The following is a 25,924-nucleotide window of genomic DNA, read 5'->3' on the forward strand; positions in this document are numbered from 1 at the left end:
TGCCACCAAAACTACGAAAACTAAGAATATAAGAAGAGTGTGACGGATCTGGCCAATGGTCCATCTAGTTCAGCATCCTTTCCTGATGTTACCCAACCAGATGTTTGACCAAAGTGCGGGAGGCAGTGGAAGACAGGAGTGCCTGGCGTGCTCTGGTCCAGGGGGTCACGAAGAGGCGGACACGACTAAACGACTAAACAACAACCAACAATTCAGACACAGCAAGATTGGGACTAGATGGGCCATGGGCCTGATCCAGAAGGACTCTTCTTACGTTCTCATGCTTGCTATGTTCTTTGCATACTCTGTAATTGTGATTTCCTGAGAATTTCTCTCCGCCTTTTGAAATGAGCAAGAACAGGAAAAGGCACACGCTAAAATTAATCTGCAACTCCAGATGGGAATCACCAGATGTGACAATCACACATGTGGGTTTTTCACTGCACATAGGAATGGACAGGAATCTATTTTCATTCCTCTTCTCCCAATCTTAGATTCCGTTCCTCACATCTTCACATTGCAATTTTTTTGCAATTAGAAAAAAATAAAAGACCTCACTAAAGTTTGAAGCATTTTGGTGGACATTGCTCTAAACATGTGGGGTTTTCTTTGGCAAGTAGTATAATGCATTTTGGCAAACATGCACTTCCATATAATTTTGCATACACACCCTTTCCCCCCCCAAAAAACCATTTTAAAATATATTTCTGGTTGGAGCACTGCACTGCAAAATTCAGAGAACTGTGAAGAACTGTGGAGGCAGAGCAAATCCATCAGGGCCAGTAGGCTTCAATAACCTTAGACTCATCCACAAATTTGTCAAATCCTCTTTCAAAGCCATTTTTGTTGGTCGTCAACACTGCGTTCCTGCAGGATGGAGTTCCACAGTTTAACTGCACACTCTGTGAAGGATTTTCTTTCATCTTCTCGGAGTCTTCTGAGGTTCATTGCATGTCCAGGAGTTCTAGTGTTAAGGGACTAGAGGAGAGAAAGCGTCCCTTGTCAAGGTGCCCAACATATTCTCAAATGGCACGATGGCAGGGAGGCAGAAACAGAGTTGCTGTGCGGTAAAAATCCGAGGCTTCTGAGTTTGGCAGCTGAGCTAAGCCACTTCCTTCATGTGCCATACCTCTTTTTATGGTTCCTTTGAAGGGAGTCAAGAAGGGAGGAAGGGAATAGCTCAGGTGAACCATCTTCCCGATCACAGAAGGTTGGCAATCCACAATTTTGCAGCAATTATTCCTCTGTGGCCCCTTTCCAGATCACGTCCACCTCCACATGGCAAGGGGAGACAGTGGCAATATACCATTTCTGACGAAGTCTTATTAGCGGGGACGAGCAATCTACCATCTGCAAAAAAATTATTTCCAGAGAGGGTTCGGTTTCATTTTGCTAATTGACGGTCGGGATCTGAATTTTAATGGACCAGCTCCTGAAGCCAAATAAAGGCGATTGCTCTTAGCCCAGAAGAAAAGGGGTATTGATCAAAGGGACAGGAGTCTTCCAGCTCCGCTGCTGGAGCCATGAATTGCATTTCCACAGAGAGGGCATCTGAGTGTGAAGAGTATTTGGTCTCAGGGAGGTGGGGGGTGGGGAGAATGCCCTCCCCTCAGAAGCTGACCCACAGAGCGAAGGATGAGCAAAGCTCTCAATTCGCCGGGATTCAAAACTGTATCTAACAAAATTCCACCTGCAGAATGCTGAAACATAAGTGACTACTGCACCTGATCCTCATTTAAGAATATTTTTTTCTGCTCTTTTTTTCAAGCTTTAATCCACTTCTGCTACTCAATGAGCTATAGACAAGGGTCGTTTTGGAATAGATAAGGGAACTGCAGAATTGCATGAAGTTTGGAACCCCTCCCAAACTCCAGAGTGGATTGCAAAACCTGGAATGTATTTCGTGATCCACAAAGGTCATTAGAGAGCCCCTAAAATAGGATACAAAGTGGGGGGGGTCTCTGGAAGTAGCAGGGGGAGAAAAGCACACCACCTGCTTCTTGCCTCGCAGAACCGCTGGGGGACAAAGGGGTTGTGGCCCCTTCCAAGTGCATGAATGGCTTACTTGCAACTGACCAGGCAAGAGCCTGGAGCGAAACACATTCCTCGCTTTGCATTTGAAGTTTTACTGCTCTTATCACTTTCAAAGCAATTTCCTTGGGTCAGACATGTTTGTATGTAGGATTCCGAGTTGTCACACGATATCCAATTATGAGTAAATGCCTGGGATCACAGGATCAAGTCCCTCAATTTTGTTCACTCAATTAGACGAAATAGTTTTAATTGGATTTTGAACAAATGTGCAATTAATTGTTACTGCTTTGAGTTTTGTTGGGTTACTATCTTCCTTAGATGGTCGTGAAAACCACTATTCTGAAAAATGCTCAATCCATAGAGCATGAGACTCAATCTCAGGGTTGTGGATTCGAGTCCCACACTGGCTAAAGGATTCCTGCCTTGCCGAGAGTGGAACTAGATGACTCTTGTGGTCCCTGCCAACACTATAAGAATTCTATGATTCCTATAGGGTCAGGGGCTCTGGGAATGAGTTTATGTAACCAAGGGGGCAGTGTCCCAAAATGGTTTGGGAACCACTGATGTAGAGCAAAACTGAAACATGGCTTTTAGCAGTACTGTGAACAGCCCAGCAACATCACAAGTAACTTGAGCACGGCTTCAATTGCCTGTGATTGTGAGTTGGCATCTGTCTGTCTCGAGAGAAAATGAAGGAGTAAAGTCAAACTGCTGGAAAATTGCAGCGTCTGCTGTGGCTGTAGAGACCGATATAGGAGAGACATGTTTTGTTGCAGCTGGGGCAGAAGACGTGCAGTTATGCTGATGCAGATGATGTTTCTTCTCTCTGTGCTCCTCCCAATAGACATTCTGTAGAGTATGGTGGTTATAGGATTAACCTTCTTGTGTTCTGCTCTGGGGGGAGGAGCATCTACAAGACGCTGTTCTGTTCGTCACAGGTCTTTGTTCTGTGATTTGCTTTCGGTTTTAGACTGAGCGTGCTCTTAGCACGGAGAGGATGTCTGAATGTTTGGATGGCGGATTTACTGCTGGTAAATAAATGCTTTTAGCTAGAGAAAGCCGTCTCTGGACTATTTCACTCCCTCTGCTCTTACACGAAGGCAAGACTGCTGCATCTCTGCTAATTTTCCTGCCTAGGTCGTTATTCCTCAGAGTATACGCAGGGGAAATGGCTGGACGGAGGAAGACATAAATCTGCAAACATTCCTCCTCTGGTCACCTCTGCGGACTGTCTGTCTCCATGCACTGTGATTGTCTGCAAGAGAATTCCCACCTGGCAGGTTGATGCTTCCAACCTTCAGATCATGTTTGTGGGCACGTTTAACCTTCAGGTCATGTTTGTGGGCATGTTTCATCCGCCAACAGATCTGGTGCCTGGAGCCAGCTCCCCATAGAGGACTTGGTCCTTGAGGATCTTGCCAACTTCCATTCTGTGGACGTGACCAAGTCAGCAAGACGTCACTATGTAGGAACACAGGTGGTGCTGTGGTCTAAACCACTGAGCCTTTTGGGCTTGCCGATCGGACGGTCGGTGGTTCAAATCCCCACAAAGAGGTGAGTTCCCGCTGCTCTGTCCCAGCTCCTGCCAACCTAGCAGTTCAAAAGCACACCAGTGCGAGTAGATAAATAGGTATCACTATGGCGGGAAGGTAGACGACGTTTCCGTGCACTCTGGTTTCCGTCACGGTGTCCTGTTGCACCAGAAGCGGTTTAGTCCTGCTGGCCACATAACCAGGAAAGGTGTCTGTGGACAAACGCCGGCTCCCTCGGCCAATAAAGCGAGATGAGCGCCGCAACCCCATAGTCGCCTTTGACTGGACTTAACCATCCAGGGGTCCTTTACCTTTACCGTACCTAGACGTCACTGAGACAGAAGTGCAAGCATGCTGGGAATGTTTGTTTGGAATTCTGCTCTGCCATCAGATTCCCAAAATCCTCGTGACACAGTCCATGCGGAAGGCATTGAGGCGTCACTCCTGGAAGCTGTGAGTTGCCCATGACTCACTTCCATAAATCAGCGTGCTCAACGTGCAGGCCTGATACACCTTCATCTTGGTATTGGATGTTAGCATCACATTCTCCCAGACCCTTTTGCACAAGCGAGCCATTGCTGCAGCTGCCTTGCCAATTCGCTTGTGCAGAGCTTCATAAACTTGCAAATGCATACAATCAAAACCCTCTGCAAAATGAAGCCTCCAGCCCTGGGCTTCAGAGCTTACCATATACCACCAGACCTTTGGTTTGGTCCCGGCTGGATAAAACCCTTCCACATCTGGGCAGGTGAGGTTCTTGTTCGTGTAGTCCAGGTACATGAGGACTTCTTCCGGCCTGATGGCCTGGCTGACGCAGGAACCGGGGTCTTTGTCAACGACGTCCAGCGGGAAAGCCACTTTGCTGCAGTAGGTGGTGTTTCTGCATGGAAAGGAGAAAAAATAGATTTCAAGGTTTCGACCACAAGGTTAAAAGGGAAGGTTCACACTCAAAATACAAAAGGACTCACCGGTCACCCGAATATCTTTCTTGCATGTAACTGTTGAACATTTTAATGTTTTATTGAAGTGGGAACTGAGAGGATGCAGTGATGAGATAGAATTTTAAAAAACTGTAGCATTGGAAGAGACCCAAAGGGTCATTTGGTCCAACCCATGGGGTGTGGTGGGTGCAAAGAGAGAAGGTGGTTGAAAGAATAATTCGTGAATTCCCAATTTGACTCATGAGAGCTTTCTTTCTGTTGGCAATTTTCATTTTAGACCTATATTATAATTATATTTTATCCTGGCATTCTACCTTGATGTACTTTTCTCCTGCATGCAATTTACTTTCGCTTATTTTATGTGCATTTTTTCTCAGAGATTTATCACTGCAATTAAGTTGCTAAAAATGTATAGTTATGATTATTTGCAGCAGCAGCTCTACTGAATGTGGAATTTGTACTCATTATCACATACAGTATATATATATATATATATATATATATATGCACAAACACACACATATATATACACATACAGATACATATGTACATATACTCTCTCTCTCTGTGTGTGTGTGTGTGTGTGTGTGTGTGTGTGTGTGTGTATTTACTGAGATTTGTAAACAGCGTGGAGATTCCTTGAAATACAAAGTAATCTGCAAGATAAATAAACCAATAAATATTTGTTTGCTTCTTCATATTTATATCTGCCACTATTCCTCCCGTCTGGGCCCATCACCTCCTGGCAAATAGAAGGGGAAGAAATGAAGGCAGTGAGGGATTCTACTTTCTTGGGCTCCATGATCACTGCAGATGGTGACAGCAGCCACGAAATTAAAAGACGCCTGCTTCTTGGGAGAAAAGCAATGACAAACCTAGACAGCATCTTAAAAAGCAGAGACATCACCTTGCCAACCAAGTTCCGTATAGTTAAAGCTATGGTTTTCCCAGTAGTGATGTATGGAACTGAGAGCTGGACCATCAAGAAGGCTGGTCGCCAAAGAATGGATGCTTTTGAATTCTGGTGCTGGAGGAGACTCTTGAGAGTCCCATGGACTGCAAGAAGATCAAACCTCTCCATTCTGAAGGAAATCAGCCCTGAGTGCTCACTGGAAGGACAGATCCTGAAGCTGAGGCTCCAAGACTTTGGCCACCTCCTGAGAAGAGAAGACTCCCAGGAAAAGACCCTGATGTTGGGAAAGATGGAGGGCACAAGGAGAAGGGGACGGCAGAGGACGAGATGGTGGGACAGTGTTCTCAAAGCTACGAACATGAGTTTAACCAAACTGCGGGAGGCAGTGGAAGACAGGAGGGCCTGGCGTGCTCTGGTCCAGGGGGTCACGAAGAGGCGGACACGACTAAACGACAATTTCCTCTCAAGCAGAACACAAAGCGGCTGTAAGAATTTTCTAAACAATCATGGAAAAGGGCAAGACAGATGATCGGATGACCCAAACACCCTCGTTCTTCCAACCTTAAAACCCCTCCCTACAAGCATGGCCCCCTCTCTATTGGCTTCCTTACCTGAGCATGCAGGTGTAGTTCCCGGTGTCGTTGAGCAGAGCGGGGCGGAACCAGAGGGTGTCCTTCTCCTTGCTGATGTGGTTGTCGGGGAGGCGGAAATTGATGGGCTCCTCGATGTCCTGGCCTCGCCCAATCCAGTACCAGATCAGGGTGAGGCCCGCGGAGTGGGCGGTGCTGTAGTTGTACTTCAGGAAGGCTTCAAAGAGAGGACACTTGATTTTGGCCGGCTCCCCATTGTAGACAGGCTTGTGCTTCATGGTGTCCACGCCCCAGTCGTCGCAGCGCTCTAGGGGGGCAGGGAGACAAATTTGCAGTCACCGGCACTCGGCTTAACCTGCCTCACAGGGTTGTAATGAAGGTAAACGGGGAAAGAATGCTGCTTGCCAAATTGCTGGGATAAAAATATAATTTTTTTAAAGGATACTTGCAAAACCATATCGAAAAATCAGAACTCCTATTGGAATAAACAAGTTCCGTTTTAAATACTGGAATACTAAATAAGATGGATAACAATGTGTAATAGAAAAAGAAGCATGAAATTAGGTTAAAGGTGTGTGAAAGAAAGTAAAAGAAGTGGAAAGAAACTGCAATTGAGTAGATTGGAAGTCTGACACAAAGGTGGGGTGAGGGGCGGTGGATGGTGATGGGAAAAGGAATTATTTGTGGGATTGAGTGTAGGTATGTTTGAACATTTTTAAGGATTGTATGAAATGTATGTTTGTATGCTTGTATATTCGCAATATGTGTGTATTAATGCTGAATTATTTTAACAATAAAAACCTATATATATATATATATGTATATATATATATATGTATATATATATATGTGTGTGTGTGTGTGTGTGTGTGTATATATATATATATATATATATATATATATATATATAAAATTTTTTATTATGCAATATTCAGGACCATTCCATGAAGATGACTGGGTGCAGGGTTCTTTCTTGCCCTTTACATGCTTAGAAAGCTGAAGTATAGAATCATAGAATTTTAGAGTTGAAAGGGACCATGAGGGTCATCTAGTCCAACCCGATGCAACACAAGAATCTTTTGCCCAACAAGGGGCTCAAATCCACGACCTTGAGACTAAGAATCTCACGCTCAACCAACTAATGCTAATCAGTTTTTGTATTTTAACTTTAGGATGTTTTAAAATACTGTTGAAATAAATTGCAGTAGCCGTGTTGGTCTGATGCAGTCGAAATAAATAAATAAAATTTAAAAAATTGTCCAGTAGCACCTTAGAGACCAACTAAGTTTGTTCTGGGTCTAAGCTTTCGTGTGCATGCACACTTCTTCAGGTACACTGAAACAGAAGTCACCAGACCTATATATATAGTGGGAGGGTGGGGTGGGGTTTTAGGAGATGGGTGGTTGACTCAAAGGGTATAGTCAAACTGTTGACAACTGTTAATGTCTGCAATTAGTCCTACAGGAAAATATGTAAAATACTGTTGTATTTTTTCTCCTTGAGCTTATTGCTTTTGCTTACTCTAAGGCGCTTTGACACTTTTTTCTTAAGCAATCCACCAGTGTGCAAATTTTATTAAACAAAATGATTTTATAAAAATGCATTTAATTTATCGACTATGTAAGTGCAGGAATGGCACTGAGGGAGAGGGCTCAAACACCTTACCCATTGCAAAATCAAAATGGTTTAAGCCAAGTGGTACAGAGAATAGGCCACTTGCTGAGGGGTATAAAACGGCCATATGTCCGGGGGAGGAAACAAAATGATCAAAAAAGACACAGGTCAGAAAAGATTCTGTACACTTTCCTGGGCAGAAATGCAATTCTTATTTCCCTCTATCCTTATAACTGCCCCATTCTCAGATTTGCACTGCTAAACCAATTTTAGGGAAGCTTTTAATGTTTAATAGGTTATTGTATTTTAGTGTTTTGTTGGAAGCCGCCCAGAGTGGCTGGGGAAATGGGCAGGGTATAAATAATAATAATGGGTGGGGTATAAATAATAAAATATTATTATTATTATTATTATTATTATTATTATTATTATTTTCCAGTCTGCAAAATAATCTAGCATCCCCAGATTGCTATATTCATACGCAAGAGCCTTTGGGTGAAGGACTTTGTCCAAACATCTCCCAGAAATCAACATGAAGTCGGATCGCGGGTTTGGACCCTGTGGAACAGCAGGAATCGTTCCGAGATCCGGCAAGACGTCCGGCAGCAGTCGCTGGCAACTGTTGCGCGTGTGTAGATTTAATTCCACGTCTAATTTACCGTGGCCGAATGTTGTCTGTCACACTCAGGGAGCATATTTATGTATTCGTCCAGCCTGTCTCTCCCTCCCGGGATTCTCAATTTACATGTTAATAAGTCTTATCTTGCAGAGGTTTGGATCTGGGGCACAATGCCATTCACGGAGCTCCCAGTTCAGAATAGCGAAGGGTCTAATCTTGTTACCAAATGGGAGGAAGGAAGCAGGATTCAGAGAAGCATAGAATCATGCCCGTTATGGAAAATAAAGTCCGTGCGGTTCTTGACTCTGTCCTGAATCTCCCAACTGTTGGGTGTTTTGTTGTGGATGCCCACAAATTCTACAGTTATAAGAAAGGGGGATGAGGCGTTCCCAAAGTAAAGGAAGGATTGAACTCTGATTAATAAGAATACACACAGAGGCTTGAACCAGCAAGACTCTGGGAAGGCTGCGTATAATAATCTCTGTCCCTCCAGCCCCTGGCCCAGGTCGTTCTACTCACAAAAGAGCTTTTTACAGAGCGTTCGTAAGAACCAATCAGATTTCTTCTGAGCATTTCAACAAACCCCACGTGGGGACAAAGTTAAACTACCAAAACTAATTAAGCATGGGGTAAATAAAACAGAACTACAAAGGAGTGCATTTGGCAACCCCTGAGGTCATAAACAAGCAATACACATGATAAGAAGGATGGCCAGGAGGACAGCGATCACCAGGTGAGATCTGTTTCCTGGCCCTAAGATTAACATCCTAAGATTAACATATCAGAAAAGCTACATTAAAGAAACTTGCTCACTGTCTTTGATGGCCCAGGATGCCTGCCTGGCTAAACAACTGGGCTGTGTACGTGACTTGTCAAGCAAGAGAAATGGGCAGTAGAGGAAATGGCCAGAGATGCAGAGGGTTGTGGGATTTGATCAGAAATTATTGTCAACGTATCAAACCCAGTCAACACAATGCATTCATAGTGGACACAACGACTTGATGCATATTTTATAATTCCTCATAGTAATCCCACCTGACCCCACACTCTGGATATTTGCACTCCTACAGGGGGACACACACATTTTTCTGCTTGCTTTCGTCACACCATGTATAATCCTACACTCTTCTATTTTCATTCAAATCTAGATGAGATGGGCCCTTGGCAGTTCAATCCTTGCATACTCAAGTCACAAAAGAGAGATACGGTCAGCCTACAGCAACTTTCGCATCAGAATTTTATTTATTTCTAAGAATAAAATGCACAAAGAGGGATAGTTCAGTCATTAGAGCATGAGACTCTTAACCTCAGAGTCAGGGGTTCAAGCCCCACATTGGGCAAAAGATTCCGGCGTTGCAGGGGGTTGGACTAGATGACCCTTGTGGTCCCCTCCAACTTTTATGATCCAATGAAAATGTTTCCGACAATCAATTTTGCCATTTCCACAAACTCACAGAGCTTGCTTTGCCATTCTAATAATGATGGTCTTTTCTCCCCCTTCCAATTCTTTGCGATCAATATTCTGGCCGCTGCTGTTGCGTAAAGGAATACATTTTTTGACGGCATTCATTAGAGGCCATTCAAATCAGAGAATAATTAAAGAGTGGGATGGAGTGAAGGAATATATAAAAAATATGGTTCCAGAACTGGAATATTAATAGATAATGTGTAAAACGTGAGGGGTAAGCAAGGAAATAATAAAAGAATCAATTGAATAATTATTAAACTACAACAAGAAGATGGAAGAAGTTAAAAAAAAAATATTGAGATCACACATGGGTGAAGGGGAGAGGGGGGTATAGGGGAATTTATAAAAATTTCTAATAGAACATTTCTACTTGCGTTGCATTTATATATAGCAAAGGGAAGTCTGTAGCAATTAGGTATATTTTAATCTACTCACATATGTACAGTGGTACCTCTGGATGTGAATGGGATCCGTTCCGGAGCCCTGTTCGCATCCTGAAGCAAACACAACCCGCATCTGCGCGTGCAAGACTGAGAGGAGATATAATAATAATAATAATACAGTCATACCTTGGGTTAAAGTAGCTTCATGTTAAGTATTTCCCAGTTGCGCTCTGTGGTGACCCGGAAGTAATGGAGCGTGTTACTTTCGGATTTCGCCACTCGCGCATGTGTAGACGCTCAAAATGACATCGTGCGCATGCGCGGAAGCAGCGGAAAACAACCTGCGCACACGCAGACGTGCAGTCGTGCGTTACGTTCTACTCAGGATGCGAACGGGGAAAGTGCTAGGAGGAAGGCACGCTTGGCAAATCCACACCGTGATCAACTCCCACCCGGAAACCAATGTCCCCACTGTGGAAGGATGTGTGGATCCAGAATTGGCCTCCACACTCACTTACAGACTCATTGTAAAAACCGTATTTATGGAAGACAATCTTACTCAGCTACGAGGGATCGCCAAAGAAGAAGAAGAAGAACATATCGCTTTGTATAGTATCAGAACACTTACACACAAAACCCACCAACCCAATAAAACATACATTATAGCTAGACTTTCCCCAAATTCCTAGAGCTCGGCCTCACAAGAATCCCAGCGCTCTCAATTTAAAAAGAAAGGAGTTGCAGATGTGAGGAGTCCGCTTGTAGCAACCTCTTTAATCTCGAGCAAAGAGGCAGAAAAGCTCCCGTTGGCTTGGAGCTGGCCTTGGCCCAGCGCCAAGGAGAAATCTGGCTGCGTTTTCCGTTAACACAGAGCGGGTGTTTAACCATTGTGGCCGCCTGCCCAGGGAGGAAGGAAGGAAGGAAGGAAATGGGCTCCATGACTCAGCAATGTATGAAGTCGAGGTGACGCGCAGCCCTCAAAGAGATGACTGATTCTGACAGATGTATCTTTAGCCGTCCCACCTTCCTCTGAACTCTTGCACGTCCAAGTTGGCTAACAGTAACCACCACCTTGGGCAGATTTCACATTAATAAGGGCAGTAGACAGATATCACCTTGCCAACAAAGGTCCATATAGTTAAAGCTCTGGTTTTCCCAGTGGTGATGTATGGAAGTGAGAGCTGGACCATAAAGAAGGCTGATCGCCGAAGAATTGATGCTTTTGAATTCTGGTGCTGGAGGAGACTCTTGAGAGTCCCGTGGACTGCAAGAAGATCCAACCTCTCCAATCTGAAGGAAATCAGCCCTGAGTGCTCACTGGAAGGACAGATCCTGAAGCTGAGGCTCCAAGACTTTGGCCACCTCATGAGAAGAGAAGACTCCCTGGAAAAGACCCTGATGTTGGGAAAGATGGAGGGCACAAGGAGAAGGGGACGACAGAGGACGAGATGGTTGGACAGTGTTCTCGAAGCTACCAGCATGAGTTTGACCAAACTGCGGGAGGCAGTGGAAGACAGGAGTGCCTGGCATGCTCTGGTCCAGGGGGTCATGAAGAGGCGGACATGACTAAACAACAAAAGGAAGCAAGGGAGGGGAGAGGCACCCCTCTGCCCGAGACCATGCTGAAGAGTTGCAGCTGCCAGTCACTGGGTGACTGACATAATATGAGGTCTGACATCATCCTAGGCAGCTTCTTGCATTCTTCTCTGCAATCATTTCCGATTCCTAATGAAAGGATGAATCATACGCAAGGCAGATGGAGCTCATTGTATAGCAGGAAAGATCAAAGCACCCATCCACTCCCCACTCAGGAAACCGTGAAGGAGCAGGAAGGAAAATTCATTCATTCTTACACTTTCGCCATCCTGAAAGTTTAACATTGCTCAAAGTGTGCAAGGACTCCACGCGTTATGCAAGCTTTATGACACTCTTCAGAATCTCTCGATGTGGAAACGCAGATGGGTACAATTATGGTTGCCCCACATCCAAAAGGATATTGCAGAGCTGGAAAAGGTTCTGAAAAAGGCAACCAAATTGATCCAGGAGGACGGAGTGACTCCCTTACGTATGAAGAAAAGTTGCAGCATTTGGGAGTTTTCTTAAAGAGAAAAGTTGTGTCAGAGGCGATGTGATAGAAGTTTATAAAATGAAACATGGCATGGAGGAAGTGGCTATTGAAAAGTTTCCCTCCCTCTCTCATAACACCAGAATTCGTGGACGTCCAATGCAGCTGAAGGTTGGAAGATTCAAGACAGATAAAAGAAAGGAATTGTTCACATTTTGTTGTTTAGTCGTGTCCGCCTCTTCATGGCCCTTCATGAGCACTCAGGGCTGATTTCCTTCAGAATGGATGGACAACACTTCTTCACTCACATGAAAGCTAATACCCAGAACAAACTTAGTTGGTCTCTAAGGTGCTACTGGACATTTTTTTATTATTTATTTATTTATTTCGACTGTGTCAGACCAACACGGCTACCTACCCGAACCTTGCATTGCAGGGCACTGAACCCTTGGTTGTCCCTTCTAACTCTACAGTTTTATGATTCTATCCTTAGAATTTCACACTTATCTGAATTTTGCAATGCAGTTTCCTAAACAGCATTTTAATAATGCACATTTTGGGGGGAAGTGTGCACAGAAATGAAGATAATCATAGAAATAACATACATACAGAAATTGCTTGCAAATACATTAGTCAAGACCACATGCAAATATATGTTTAACAAAGAAAAATTCGCACTAAAATGCCAATGTGTCCCCCCCCCCCCCAATTGCAAATTGTTGCGAAATGTGGAGAATGAATGAATTTAGGACCGGAAACTTGAGAAACGAAGAGACCCAAAATTGACAGGACCTGCCATCCCTAATCCAAGCTGCAGCAAAACAGCCAAAGATTATCAGGCCATGAGGAAAGCAAAGAGTATCGTTGAGAGAGGATAAGTCCATTTCTCTTGGACTCCCAGAGACCCATCAGTAGGAAGCCAGAATCACTCAAGGCCTGGGAATCCCCAGAGTTGATTCCTCCTGACTGTGACAAATGGGCCTGTCAGCGGCTCTGGCTAATTGCATGCCAACATGTTCATCTCGCTCTGCTCTGGGCTCATCTGCTTCCCTCAAGGGAGCCCTTGGCCAACAAAGCCCCGAACCACCGCCCCGCTTTGCAAAAGAGGAGGGGGCAGCCTCACCTTGTGGGAATTGAGGGGGCTGCATCTCTCAGTTAGGCACTCGGCTTCCGTCCTGGGCTTTACGTTTGCACACTCAGCGCCCTCATGGCCTTTGGCAACAGGAGGGGGGTATTGGAAAAACCTATTTGGTGTTTCGCAACTTTCTGACTAGTTGCAGGACCTTAGCCAGACCTAGTAGAGCAAACACAGAATCCACGGAAACAATTGGCGACTTGGCTGCAGACAGGATAGACGAAGCAGGAACCAGGAACTTGTAGTTAGGTGTTTATTATATACAGTGGACTATTTACAGGAACAGAACTCAGATCTTTTGCTAGCTCTCTGTGACACGACTCACAACTCCTACACTCACTGACACACTGAACCACTGAACCTCTGAACCCTGAACTAACACATTCCAGTTAGTAGGCCATTAATTATCACTCCCTTGAGAGAGCTTGACCAGTCAGGGAGCTGTATCCATGTCTCTGTTATCACCAGGCAGACTTACTCCTTCAGATTGCCTTCTGGCTGTCTGCCAAACCTTAATTGACTCTGTGTGAGTAGCTGCACATACACAGTTTCCCAACAGGGGGTGCTTCTCTGCATCACCATGGGACAGCCTGGGTCCTTTGCCTCTGTCCATGCTCAGAGGAGCAGCTCTTGGGATCCCAGATGCCAGGCATGTCCAACTCCCAAGAGACTGCGATCTACTCACAGTATAAAAATACTGGCTGTGATCTACTCATTGTCAAAGCTGGGGAGACAAGGTTGGGGGAGGCATAGTTGTGAGCTTTTTTTGGGGGGGGCGGCAAAGCTGTTGAGCTTCTTTTTGGGGGGGGGGGTAGATATCAACCTGGTTGATATCTAGCCAACCTAACTGGAAGAGTCCGCGACCAGTAGGAGGAGGAGTATCAGGAAGAGTGGATTAAATTTAATGATTATTTAGTTAAATATGTTAAGTTAAATTAACTGAAAACAGCTTGCAGATACTTCATTGGCTTAGGATTTTATTTATGTTAAGTGATGAATTAATATGTTTAATTTCATAATGTGAAGATCTAAGGATGTTAATGTTTAAGTTAAGTTTTATAAGAACTGTGATTTGGAAAACCGTTAAAAGGACATGCAATGAAATTCAAGCAAGGGGGAAGCGAGGAAGTCACTTAACAATTTTAATAAGTGTAATTTTCAATAAGGCTATGATTTATGTTCGTTTGACATATGTGTTTGTTTGTTTATAATGTTGTGAAAACCAATTAAAAAAAATTGAAGCAAAAAAAAGGACCCCGCGATCAACCAGGATCAGCCATGGACGCCATGCAATCGACCGGCAGATCGTGAATGACTGGTTGGACATGCCTGCCAGATACTTATTTTGCATTTTCCAGGGAAGCTCCACCTGTAGCTTCCTGCCCAAGGCCAAAGTGGGATGGGGTCACTCACCAGAGGGGCTGCCAAGGTCAAGGGCGCAGAGCCAAAGAGCTACCAGCAGGAGGCAGCGGACCTTCATCCTGCAGGGACAGAAAAACAACCACAGGGGACAGAATGGTTATTTCGGCTATTTTGTTGTTGTTGTTGATGATGATGATGTACTTATACTTATAACCCACCTTTCCCCCTGACAGGACTCAAGGCAGCTGACACATAAAAATAAGAACCACTAAAAACATAGAAAAACCAATCATTAAAATACAATTCAGCACTGATGGAGTTAAAAGCTATATACCAGGCATCCCCAAACTCAGCCCTCTAGCTGTTTTGGGACTACAACTCCCATCATCCCTAGCTAACGGGACCAGTGGTCAGGGATGATGGGGATTGTAGTCCCAAAACAGCTGGAGGGCCGAGTTTGGGGATGCCTGCTATATACCATCTCTTTTAAAACATAGCAATAATTATAATAAATATAACACTACAACACGCCCCCATTGGCTTTTTAAAATAGTGTATTTATAGAGCAGCATCAATGCACCTGGGGTAGTCTAAAGGCAAGGCGGGCAGGTGCCTGACCCAAGAAACAGGTGCCGACAATTTAAAAATCATAATTAAAAACAGTTCAAACAGAAAATCCCTGCCCAGGCAGGGCCACAGCTGAGACTCCATCCAAAGCTGATAAAAGGCACTTCTAGCCACAGAGGCCACCTGAGCCTCAAGTGATAATGATGGTTGCATAAGAAGGTCAGAAGAGGCTGCTGGATCAGGCCCATAGTCCATCTAGTCTGGCATCCTCTTCTCACAGTAGACCTGAAGGAGCGTCTACACCCCCATCGTTCCACCCAGACACTGAGGTCCAGCGCCGAGGGTCCTCTGGCGGTTCCCTCATTCCAAGAAATGAGGTCGCAGGGAACCAGGCAGGGGGCCTTCTTGGTAATGGAACGCCCTGTGGAACGCCCTCCCACCAGATGTCAAAGAGAACAACAACTACCAGACTTTTAGAAGACATCTGAAGGCAGCCCTGTTTAGGGACGTTTTTAATGCTTGATGCATTACTGTATTTTAATATTTTGTTGGAAGCCGCCCAGAGAGGCTGGGGAAGTCCAGCCAGATGCGCGGGGTATAAATAACAAATTATTATTATTATTATTATTATTATTATTATTATTATTATTATTATTATATTATTATTATTATTATTACAGATGCCTGTGGGAAACCAGCAAGCAGGATTCGAGAGCAACAGCTACACTCTCCCCTCCTGTGGTTTCCAAAAACTTTCATTTTGTTTTCATTTACTGTATTTCATTTATCAAATTTATATACCCAGAGGTTATAGGTTACATGAGATTCAGAAGCACTGTTGCCTCTAAATGTGGAGGTGCAGAGCACAACCATCGCGGCCAGTAGCCATTGACAGCCCTCTCCTACTCCATAAATTTGCCTAGTCTTCTTTTAAAGCCATCTAGTTTGGTGACCACCTCCTGTGGGAGGGAGTTCCACAGGTTAACTATGCGGGTTCTAGTGGAGAGGGAGAAAAACCTCCATGTCACTTAAAGGCTTTCTGGGAAACGATATATAACGAGTTAAAGAAAATGTTTAAAAACACTTTTGTTAAAAGAAACCAGAAGCCTTTTTACTGGGTATAGTAGGCGAAGACATCCCAAGAAAAGATAAAAGACTGTTCATGTACGCAACAACTGCGGCAATAATTCTTTTAGCCCCAAAATGGAAACAAGAAGAAGTACCAATGACAGAAGAGGGGCAGATGAAGAAGATGATGATGATAATAATGATAATAATAAAAAAATTTTATTTATACTCCGCCCTTCCCGGTTCAAAAACCCAGTTCAGGGTGGCTAACAACAAATTTAAAACACTTTAAAACACTTAATTATAAAAGCAGCATAAAATACAATATAAAAACATGAATAACAATTATGGACTTTGAGGAACTGGAAAACCAGGAAAACTCCACAACCAGCAAGATCAAGTATTCCAAAAAGACTGGAGTAAATTTACACAATATTTGAAAGATCATTGTAAGCAATTAACAACACTAGTAGGGTTACCTGAAGACTTGTAACGAGAATTTTTTTGTACCTTTCTACATTTATTTAAATTTGGAGGTATTTTGTGATGAGTTTTATTAGAACTGGAAAAAATATAAGATGCTGTGATATAAAGGTTAACTTTGAAAGCCAAGAGGCGGGAGGGAAGGAAGTTGATAGGCTCAAAAGAGCCAAAGAGGTAAAGTGGATAATAATGATGTGATTATATATCTTTAAATGGAAAATTAATAAAAATTATTTTAAAAAAGAAAAAGAAAAACCTCCATGCCATTCAAGCGAGGAAAAGCTATGTACGTGAGCTGGAATGTGCCATTCATTCAAGGACCCCTACCAGCAATTTTCATGCGCCTTTTGCTTGCTATTCCCAGTTGGCGAGGGACGCGGGTGGCGCTGTGGTCTAAACCACAGAGCCTAGGGCTTGCCGATCGGAAGGTCGGCGGTTCGAATCCCCATGACGGGGTGAGCTCCCGTTGCTCTATCCCTGCTCCTGCCAACCTAGCAGTTCGAAAGCACACCAGCCAAGTAGATAAATAGGTACCACTCTGGCGGGAAGGTAAACGGCGTTTCCGTGCGGTGCTCTGGTTCGCCAGAAGTGGCTTAGTCCTGCTGGCCACATGACCCGGAAGCTGTATGCCGGCTCCCTCGGCCAATAAAGCGAGATGAGCTCCGCAACCCCAGAGTCGTCCGCGACTGGACTTAACTGTCAGGGGTCCTTTACCTTTTTTTTGTAATGCAGTTGGTGAGTTTTGTCCGGGAATAATTGCAGAGAGGAAACAAAATTTAAAAATTCCTTCCAGTAGCACCTTAGAGACCAACTAAGTTTGCTATTGGTATGAGCTTTTGTGTGCATGCACACTTCTTCAGATACGAAGCACTTTGGCAAGTTATCAGGCGTTGAAACAGCTATAGGGATCTGACCGATTTATTGATAGAAATTTACATCCTGCCTCCAAGGCAGCTGATAAAATATATACATGTCTTTTATACATGTGCAGACAGATTCCTATAACAATTCCATTTAAAAGGCCTATAGATGATGATGATTTAAGTATCTGAAGAAGTGTGAATGCACGCGAAAGCTCATACCAAGAACAAACTTAGTTGGTCTCTAAGGTGTTACTGGAAGGAATTTTTAAATTTTGTTTCCACTACGGCAGACCAACACGGCTACCTACCTGCAGAGAGGGAGAGAGAGATTGGGGTCCTTTTCTGCAACCCCTCCCTGACCCACCAAAGGCTCAGACCAGCCCCTCGACATCCTGCACCCCCTTCCTGGAATAAGCAGCTCTCTTGTGGTCGCTGCTGCCGGCTGGCGTGCCTTCAGATGTTCTAATGAGCTTGGCTCTCCCCTGGGGCCTCCAGATCATTAAGGAAGGAAAACAATTAGAGGAGCGCAGGCAAACTTCGTCAAGCGCCTCCGCTGCAGTACGCACCTCTGCCTCCAAAGGTGTTCAAAGACAAAGCAAAAAAGCAAAACCAGGGTTGGCGATGTAGACAGGTCAGCTGGCAGATAGGATGCCTAAAAACCCATAATTAATTAGGATCCAATGACCCAAGACATTGATCCTGCCCAGAGTTGCTTCTCAATACCAAATCAGAAATGATGGGGCCAGCCACATTTGTTTAAACATCGTCAGGGTGCATGAAATTAGTGTGGCATGAACTTTGGAACTCCCTGCCTCTTCAGATCCTGGAAGGCAGCAGAAGTTTAGGATCAGAGTTTTCCTTCTCCTAGGTGGGCCGCCTTCGCAGGCTGATGAGCCCCATCTGCCTGGTTCCCTGTAACCTCACTTCTCACAGGGAGGGAACCGCCAGAAGGCCCTCGGAGCTGGACCTCAGTGTCCGGGCAGAACGATGGGGGTGAAGACACCCCTTCAGGTATACTGGACCGAGGCCGTTTAGGGCTTTAAAGGTCAGCACCAACACTTTGAATTGTGCTCGGAAACATACTGGGAGCCAATGGAGGTCTTTCAAGACCGGTGTTATATGGTCTCAGCGGCTGCTCCCAGCCACCAGTCTAGCTGCCGCATTCTGGATTAATTGTACAGTGGTACCTCGGCTTAAGTACTTAATTGGTTCCGGAGGTCCTTACTTAACCTGAAACTGTTCTTAACCTAAAGCACCACTTTAGCTAATGGGGCCTCCCGCTGCCGCCATGCCGCTGGAGCACGATTTCTGTTCTCATCCTGAAGCAAAGTTCTTAACCTGAAGCACTATTTCTGGCTTAGTGGAGTGTGTAACCTGAAGCGTATGTTACCTGAAGCATATGTAACCCGAGGTACCACTGTATGCCAGTACCTACCTCACTGAGGGTTTGAGGTCTATTGGCTCACCTCACCTGGCTCAGTCAGCCAGTCAAAGCCATTCCCGGGATACGGCCGCTGTCACCTGCTGACAGCTTCTAGGAGCCCCAGGTGAAATCTGAGTGCAGGATGGGAACCAAAGGTAAACAAGCTACAGCAGAAGGAGCACAATGTGTCCTGTATCAGAGGTACCATCCCCTCCCCTAACACCCCATACATCCCAGGTTGGAAGAAAAAGCAATAAATCAATGTATATATATTTAAAACATTCTGTGACAAAGCTATTGGCTCCATTTGCCCCTTGATTCATTAAACTGAAGCCCCCTCAGCACCATCCACTAAGCAGCTTGGACAGAGACCATGTCAAGATCCCAAGCTGGGCCACTATCCTGCTTCTTTTTTCTTTTTATACAGCAAGAAAAGAAAAAAGGAAAACACAGATACCAAATTGCACACAAGAATAGCAATAGATACTGAATTTTCTTAACAAAAAATGAGCCATAAATTGGTCTTAACACTAAAAACCGAATCGCCCATCTATTCCATACTTTGATTTCATATAACTTATTGCCAGTACAGTGGTACCTCAGGTTACATACGCTTCAGGTTACAGACTCTGCTAACCCAGAAATACTACCTCGGGTTAAGAACTTTGCTTCAGGATGAGAACAGAAATCGTGCTCCGGCGGCAGTGGGCGGCCCCATTAGCTAAAGTGGTACCTTAGGTTAAGAACAGTTTCAGGTTAAGAACAGACCTCTGGAACGAATTAAGTACTTAACCCGAGGTACCACTGTACAAACTTTATCATTATTAAACTTTTTCTTAATATATCTTAATTCTTATATCTGCCTTTCCACTATTACTGAAGTTCCTCGAATGCTGCAACCGAGTTTAAACTACTATATTTATATTTCAAATATTCTTTGAAAACCTCCCATTTTGAAACAAATTCTTGTTTTGATTTATTCTTTATTTTTTTCCTGATAGACCGTCTAATTCTGCATATTCTGTCAGCTTTTGGATCCAATCTTGTTTACACTCTCCTGTTTCCATTTGCCAAGGATTTTCTGTCACCTCTTAGGTGGTCCTTCCCGAAGTCCCACCACTGAGTTGTCCCCTGGGCATGGCTGAACAGCAACCTGCCACTCAACTACCGGACCCTTAGCAACGAGAGACAAATGCCGTGGCAACCAGCCGTCACCCCAAATACAGATGATCTGTTTTCATTTTGCTTTAAGCACCTACGACTGACCCGAAGGCTCCGAAGCAAACTGCAAATGGCAGACTGAAGGACCCAACCAAACCATTTTGCACCTTTGCTATTATTAATCATTATTATACTTGTTTATCTCCTGCAATTTTCCCCACACTAGGGCTCAAGGCGGCTCAGACAAATTAAAACAATGCAGATAAAACTGAAAAAGCGAAAAACATATGAAAGAAAATGGCTAAAAAAGTAATCAGACGCTGATGGAATTAAAAATAAATAACCGGTAGATTAAAATGCACGCCACTATCAAAAGCCATTTCCTTTAAAAAACAACAACAGTCAGTTCCCAGAGGCCTGCCGAAATAAAACTGTCTTTGTTATCCCACTTTTTAACTACTATTACCCTTAATATCTGGATATTGGAGAACCACAGCAGAATCCTAAACAGTGTTGACGCAGACGCTTGCAATGGCTCTCCTTTTATGCCACATTCAGTTAATAGTTCTGTGTGCGTCACAAATTTGTATCACCAAGCAATTCTCAAAACCTGGTGGCGATGTCCAGGGAGGGCTAAAGATCCACATTATATGATATTATAAGAGGAGGTCTCCCTAAACAGCATAAGAGCATCGTGCAGGATCAGTATCCTATTCTCACAGTGGCCAGCCAGCTGCTCCAGAGGGAAGTTCGGGAGTCACAGAGCCAGAATTGGAGAGCCACCAAATTAATAGCCACAGTTGCCGGCTATCTGTGTATCCATTCTTCCCAGCTATCTAGCATGGAGAAGTGGAGGGAGAAACTTTTTCATAATACTAGAACTCATGGACATTTATTGAAGATTATTTGGGACGGATAAAAGGAAGGACTTCTTCAGGCAGCACATACAGTAATTAAACTGCGGAACTCCCTCCCACAGGAAGAATTGATGGCCACTAAGCTTGATAACTTTAAAAGAGGATGAGACAAATTAATGGAGGAGGCAAGGATTGTTGATGGCTACTTGCCAGGATAGGAATGCAGGTGGCGCTGTGGTCTAAACCACCGAGCCTCTTGGACTTGCTGCTCAGAAGGTCGGCGGTTCGAATCCCCGCAACGGGCTGAGCTCCTGTCACTCTGTCCCAGCTCCTGCCAACCTAGCAGTTCAAAAGCAGGAAGGTAAACAGTGTTTGTGTGCGCTCTGGTTTCCATCACGGTGTCCCATTGTGCCAGAAGCGGTTTAGTCCTGCTGGCCACATGACCCAGAAAGCTGTCTGTGGACAACGCCGGCTCCCTTGGCCTGAAAGCGAGATGGGCGCTGCAACCCCAGAGTCACCTTTGCCTGGACTTAACCATCCAGGGGTCCTTTACCTTTAACTTTTACCTTTACTTGCAAGGATGTCTCTGCTCTGCCTCCAGTGTGGTGTAGTGGTTGGGAGCGGCGGACTCGTAATCTGGTGAACCGGGTTCGCTTCCCCGCTCCTCCACATGCAGCTGCTGGGTGACCTTGGGCCAGTCACACTTCTCTGAAGTCTCTCAGCCTCACTCACCTCACAGAGCGTTTGTTGTGGGGGAGGAAGGGAAAGGAGATTGTGAGCCGCTTTGAGACTCCTAAAGGGGAGTGATAAAGCGGGATATCAAATCCAAACTCTTCTTCTTCTTCTTCCTCCGCAAATGGCGGCAGCAATGCTTCTGAATACCATCTGCTGAAAACCGCAGGAGGGGAGAGTTGTTGTTCTCGATCTCAAATCCTGCTTGCAGGTTTCCCATTGGGGCATCTGACTGGCCACTGTGAGAACAGGATGCTGAAGTAGGTGGTTCCCCTTTGGCCTGATCCGTCAGGCTCTCCTTACATTATTATCTGATTCAACCACACTTGAAAGAGCCTTCCGGAGATGGGAAGATAAGAACTCTGCAACATGATCTGGCCTGTTATTGTGGTGCAGACTGGCTGCTTGCCTTTCTCTGGAGATTGCAGGCATGCCCACCTCAAGGTCCACCAAGGCAAGGGCACGGACTTGCCCCCCCCCACATCGTCATCACAAGATGTGTCATGCCTCAAGTCATGTGAGGCATCCCGCCCTCAGGCCAGTATGCAGGGGCACCCTGCCGGTGCGCTGGGTGGGGAATAGGGAGCATGGATCTGGGCTCCGCAATCCACACTGGCAGAAGAAGATGGGTGCGGGGGGGGGGCGTGCACACCGCCCTGGATGTAATCCCTGAGGGCCACCTGCCCACCCGCCCATGACTCAGACTCCCATGTCTACCACAAACAAAGCGGCAAAGGGGCATGAGCCGCCAGGGAAAGGGGGGAGCTGCTTCGCCACTTTGCTCATGGTAGGCGTGGCAGAAGCATTTTCAAAAGCAGAGACATCACCTTGCCAACAAAGATCCGTAGAGTTAAAGCCATGGTTTTCCCAGTAGTGATGTATGGAAGTGAGAACTGGACCATCAAGAAGGCTGATCGCCGAAAAATGGATGCTTTTTAATTCTGGTGCTGGAGGAGACTCTTGAGAGTCCCATGGACTGCAAAAAGATCCAACCTCTCCATTCTGAAGGAAATCAGCCCTGAGTGCTCACTGGAAGGACAGATCCTGAAGCTGAGGCTCCAATACTTTGGCCACCTCATGAGAAGAGAAGACTCCCTGGGAAAGCCCCTGATGTTGGGAAAGATGGAGGGGACAAGGAGAAGGGGACAACAGAGGACGAGATGGTGGGACAGTGTTCTCGAAGCTACCAGCATGAGTCTGACCAAACTGCGGGAGGCAGTGGAAGACAGGAGTGCCTGACGTGCTCTGGTCCAGGGGGTCACGAAGAGGCGGACACGACTAAACGACTAAACTACAAGGCGTGGGAGTCTGAGTCGCGGGCGCGCTGAATGTCACCCCTCCTTTGCACCGGTAACAAAGCAGCACAGCAATTGAAAAATAAAACTCTCCTCCTGCTCTGTGCCCAGAATGGCTGCCGTGGGGTCAGGTCAATTGTCTGGTTCGACACGGGAGGTGGGTTGGTCTGGGCCCCTGAGAGCCCTCAGTGGGTCACCAAGGGAAAGGAATTGGGGGCCTCTGCCCGGGGCCCAGCTTAACTGCGATTCCTGCATTGCAGATGTCCCTTCCATCTCTCCAGTTCTGTGATTAAGACAGCCTTTCATTCTGACTCTTTGTCTGGGGTTGTAGATCAAAACATCTGGATGGTGCCAGGTTGTCAGAGGCTGAAGTAAGGAATCTGAGTAACCCCTGGAGGAGGAAGAGGAGGAGGAGGAGGAGAAAACCTGGGATCCCGCCAATCCTGGGCAGCGGGGACATATGCTCCACCACTGGCACTCCACTCTCAGCCCCCTCCTCCCCACACAACATCAGGCAGGGGGCTGAAGACCCCTCTCCCACCCCAACCTGGAGCCCCTGCACCAAGGCCAATGGAGAGCACAAGTGGTGCATTGCAACATGGTTCAATGCTGTCTACAAAGCCTTCAGCATCCTTGGGAAGGGGAGGCCAACACAAGTGTTTGCAGGTGAGATCAAGGAAAAAGACATGCATATAGTTGAGCAGTTTTCTCTCTCCCAAAACATCCTCCTCCTCTGCAGCCTCATCCACGTGGTTCAAGAGCACCTCTAATTATAGGTAAAGTCACACGCGAGACTCTGCGCACTGGGTTACAGGTCATATCAGGGCCGGGCTGTTTTTGTTCTTAGTTTTCTTGTGTTTCCCTATATCAGGGGTCGGAGACTCTTGAGAGTCCCATGGACTGCAAGAAGATCAAACCTCTCCATTCTGAAGGAAATCAGCCCTGAGTGCTCACTGGAAGGACAGATCCTGAAGCTGAGGCTCCAAGACTTTGGCCACCTCCTGAGAAGAGAAGACTCCCTGGAAAAGACCCTGATGCTGGGAAAGATGGAGGGAACAAGGAGAAGGGGACGCTGGAGGACGAGATGGTGGGACAGTGTTCTTGAAGCTACCAGCATGAGTTTGACCAAACTGCGGGAGGCAGTGGAAGACAGGAGGGCCTGGCGTGCTCTGGTCCAGGGGGTCACGAAGAGTCGGACACGACTAAACGACTAAACAACAACATATCAGGGGTCAGCACACTTTTTCAGCAGGGGGCCGGTCCACTGTCCCTCAGACCTTGTGGGGGGCCTGGACTATATTTTGAAGAAAAAAATGAACGAATTCCTATGCCCCACAAATAACCCAGAGATGCATTTTAAAGAAAAGCACACATTCTACTCATCTAAAAACACGCTGACTCCCGGACCGTCCGTGGCCCGGACTGAGAAGGCGATTGGGCCGCATCCAGCCCACGGGCCTTAGGTTGCCTACCCCTGCCCTATATTGTAATTTTAGGCTGCAACTGCCCTGAGATCTATGGTTGAAGGATGGTATACAAATAATGATAATGAAATAATGAAATGCAGGGAACTGGGAGACGGAAGGGTGGGGGGAAATGAAGAAATCACGGAAAGAGAAAACAATTTACAAAAACAGCTGACAAAAGGTGGGACAGTGGGCAGGAGGGAGGGGATTCAGGATTTAACAGATACTGGAAAAGGTCCTTCAGACCCTCCAGGAAATGGTTTTGCTTCTTACTATCGGGAACTGCAGAAAATAAGGCGATGGGGGGGGGGATTTGCGGAAATTGGACAATGGAGAAAATTACTGTAGCAGAAGCCATCTGGGCTCCATTGAGCGGGGAATAGAAAATGCATTCCAGGCAGCCAGATTGCTCTTCTGGGGGCGATTGGTGCCTCTGAACATCAGTTGCCGTTTTATCAGAGTTTATCGGGACCTCGGCAGGCAGATCAGGGGGACAGAGCCTGCATTGAGCCCCGGCAAGCAGAACGACAAGCTACAGCAAACAGACCTGACTGACAAGCAGCCAACCTCCCCGACATAATAGGGCATGGCCTTTCAAGGTCGTGACGGGATGACAACATTTATTTTTTATTTCTCTGGCTTAGCAGAGAGCATTGCTGACGCAGCAGTCCCAGAAACACAAAATTGCTGCTTTCAACAGGATCTACTTGCTCCTTGCTTTTGTGCTATGCAAAACTTTCCAAGTAAATGGGAAGCGCCCCTGCAAAAGCTGTTGCAGCAATGGTGCCTGCTAGGGGTGAAATCACCTAAGAGACATCACCTTGCCAACAAAGATCCATATACTTAAAGCTATGGTTTTCCCAGTAGGGATGTATGGAAGTGAGAGCTGGACCATAAAGAAGGCTGATCGCCGAAGAATGGATGCTTTTGAATTATGGTGCTGGAGGAGACTCTGGAGAGTCCCATGGACTGCAAGAAGATCAAACCTCTCCATTCTGAAGGAAATCAGCCCTGAGTGCTCACTGGAAGGACAGATCCTGAAGCTGAGGCTCCAAGACTTTGGCCACCTCATGAGTGTTGATTTAAAGCAGAGTCTCGTGCCCAGCGGAAGGATGAGGAGTACGTGCTGCATACTCTATATTGCTTTATTTACAGTTCAAAGCTGGTATATTACAGAAAGACATCTTGCCTCTGCCGGAGCAGAAAAATGCATCCTCTCTCCTCAACAGCTCGGAGAGAATCACACAGTGAAAAAACAGGAAACCAGTGTACGTCACATCCAGCCTCCCTTTCCCGTGAGAAACTCCAACAGTACAGACTGTGGAATGTAAACACCTGTCTCGTGACAAGCCC

The 25,924-nt window shown here is 45.7% G+C and overlaps 1 protein-coding gene across 6 annotated transcripts in view; it reads right to left on the reverse strand.

Annotated features, from left to right (window-relative positions):
* Positions 1-25,924, reverse strand: part of IL1RAP (interleukin 1 receptor accessory protein) — a 102,465-nt gene that overhangs the window by 48,342 nt on the left and 28,199 nt on the right. For 3 of the 6 annotated variants that reach the window (XM_081007479.1, XM_081007480.1, XM_081007484.1), the window contains exons 3-5: positions 14,708-14,775; positions 6,032-6,317; positions 4,254-4,446 (exon numbers count right to left, since the gene is read on the reverse strand). In XM_081007479.1, coding sequence (XP_080863605.1) covers positions 4,254-4,446; positions 6,032-6,317; positions 14,708-14,774 — 546 coding nt within the window. In that variant the 5' untranslated portion in view covers position 14,775. Of the gene's footprint in view, positions 1-4,253; positions 4,447-6,031; positions 6,318-13,282; positions 13,385-14,707; positions 14,776-21,631; positions 21,811-25,924 lie in introns of those variants that run through there. The other 3 variants (XM_081007481.1, XM_081007482.1, XM_081007483.1) reach the window with 3 other exon arrangements.

Source organism: Podarcis pityusensis (assembly GCF_964106645.2).
Source record: "Podarcis pityusensis genome assembly, chromosome: 5".
Lineage (NCBI taxonomy): Eukaryota > Metazoa > Chordata > Lepidosauria > Squamata > Lacertidae > Podarcis > Podarcis pityusensis.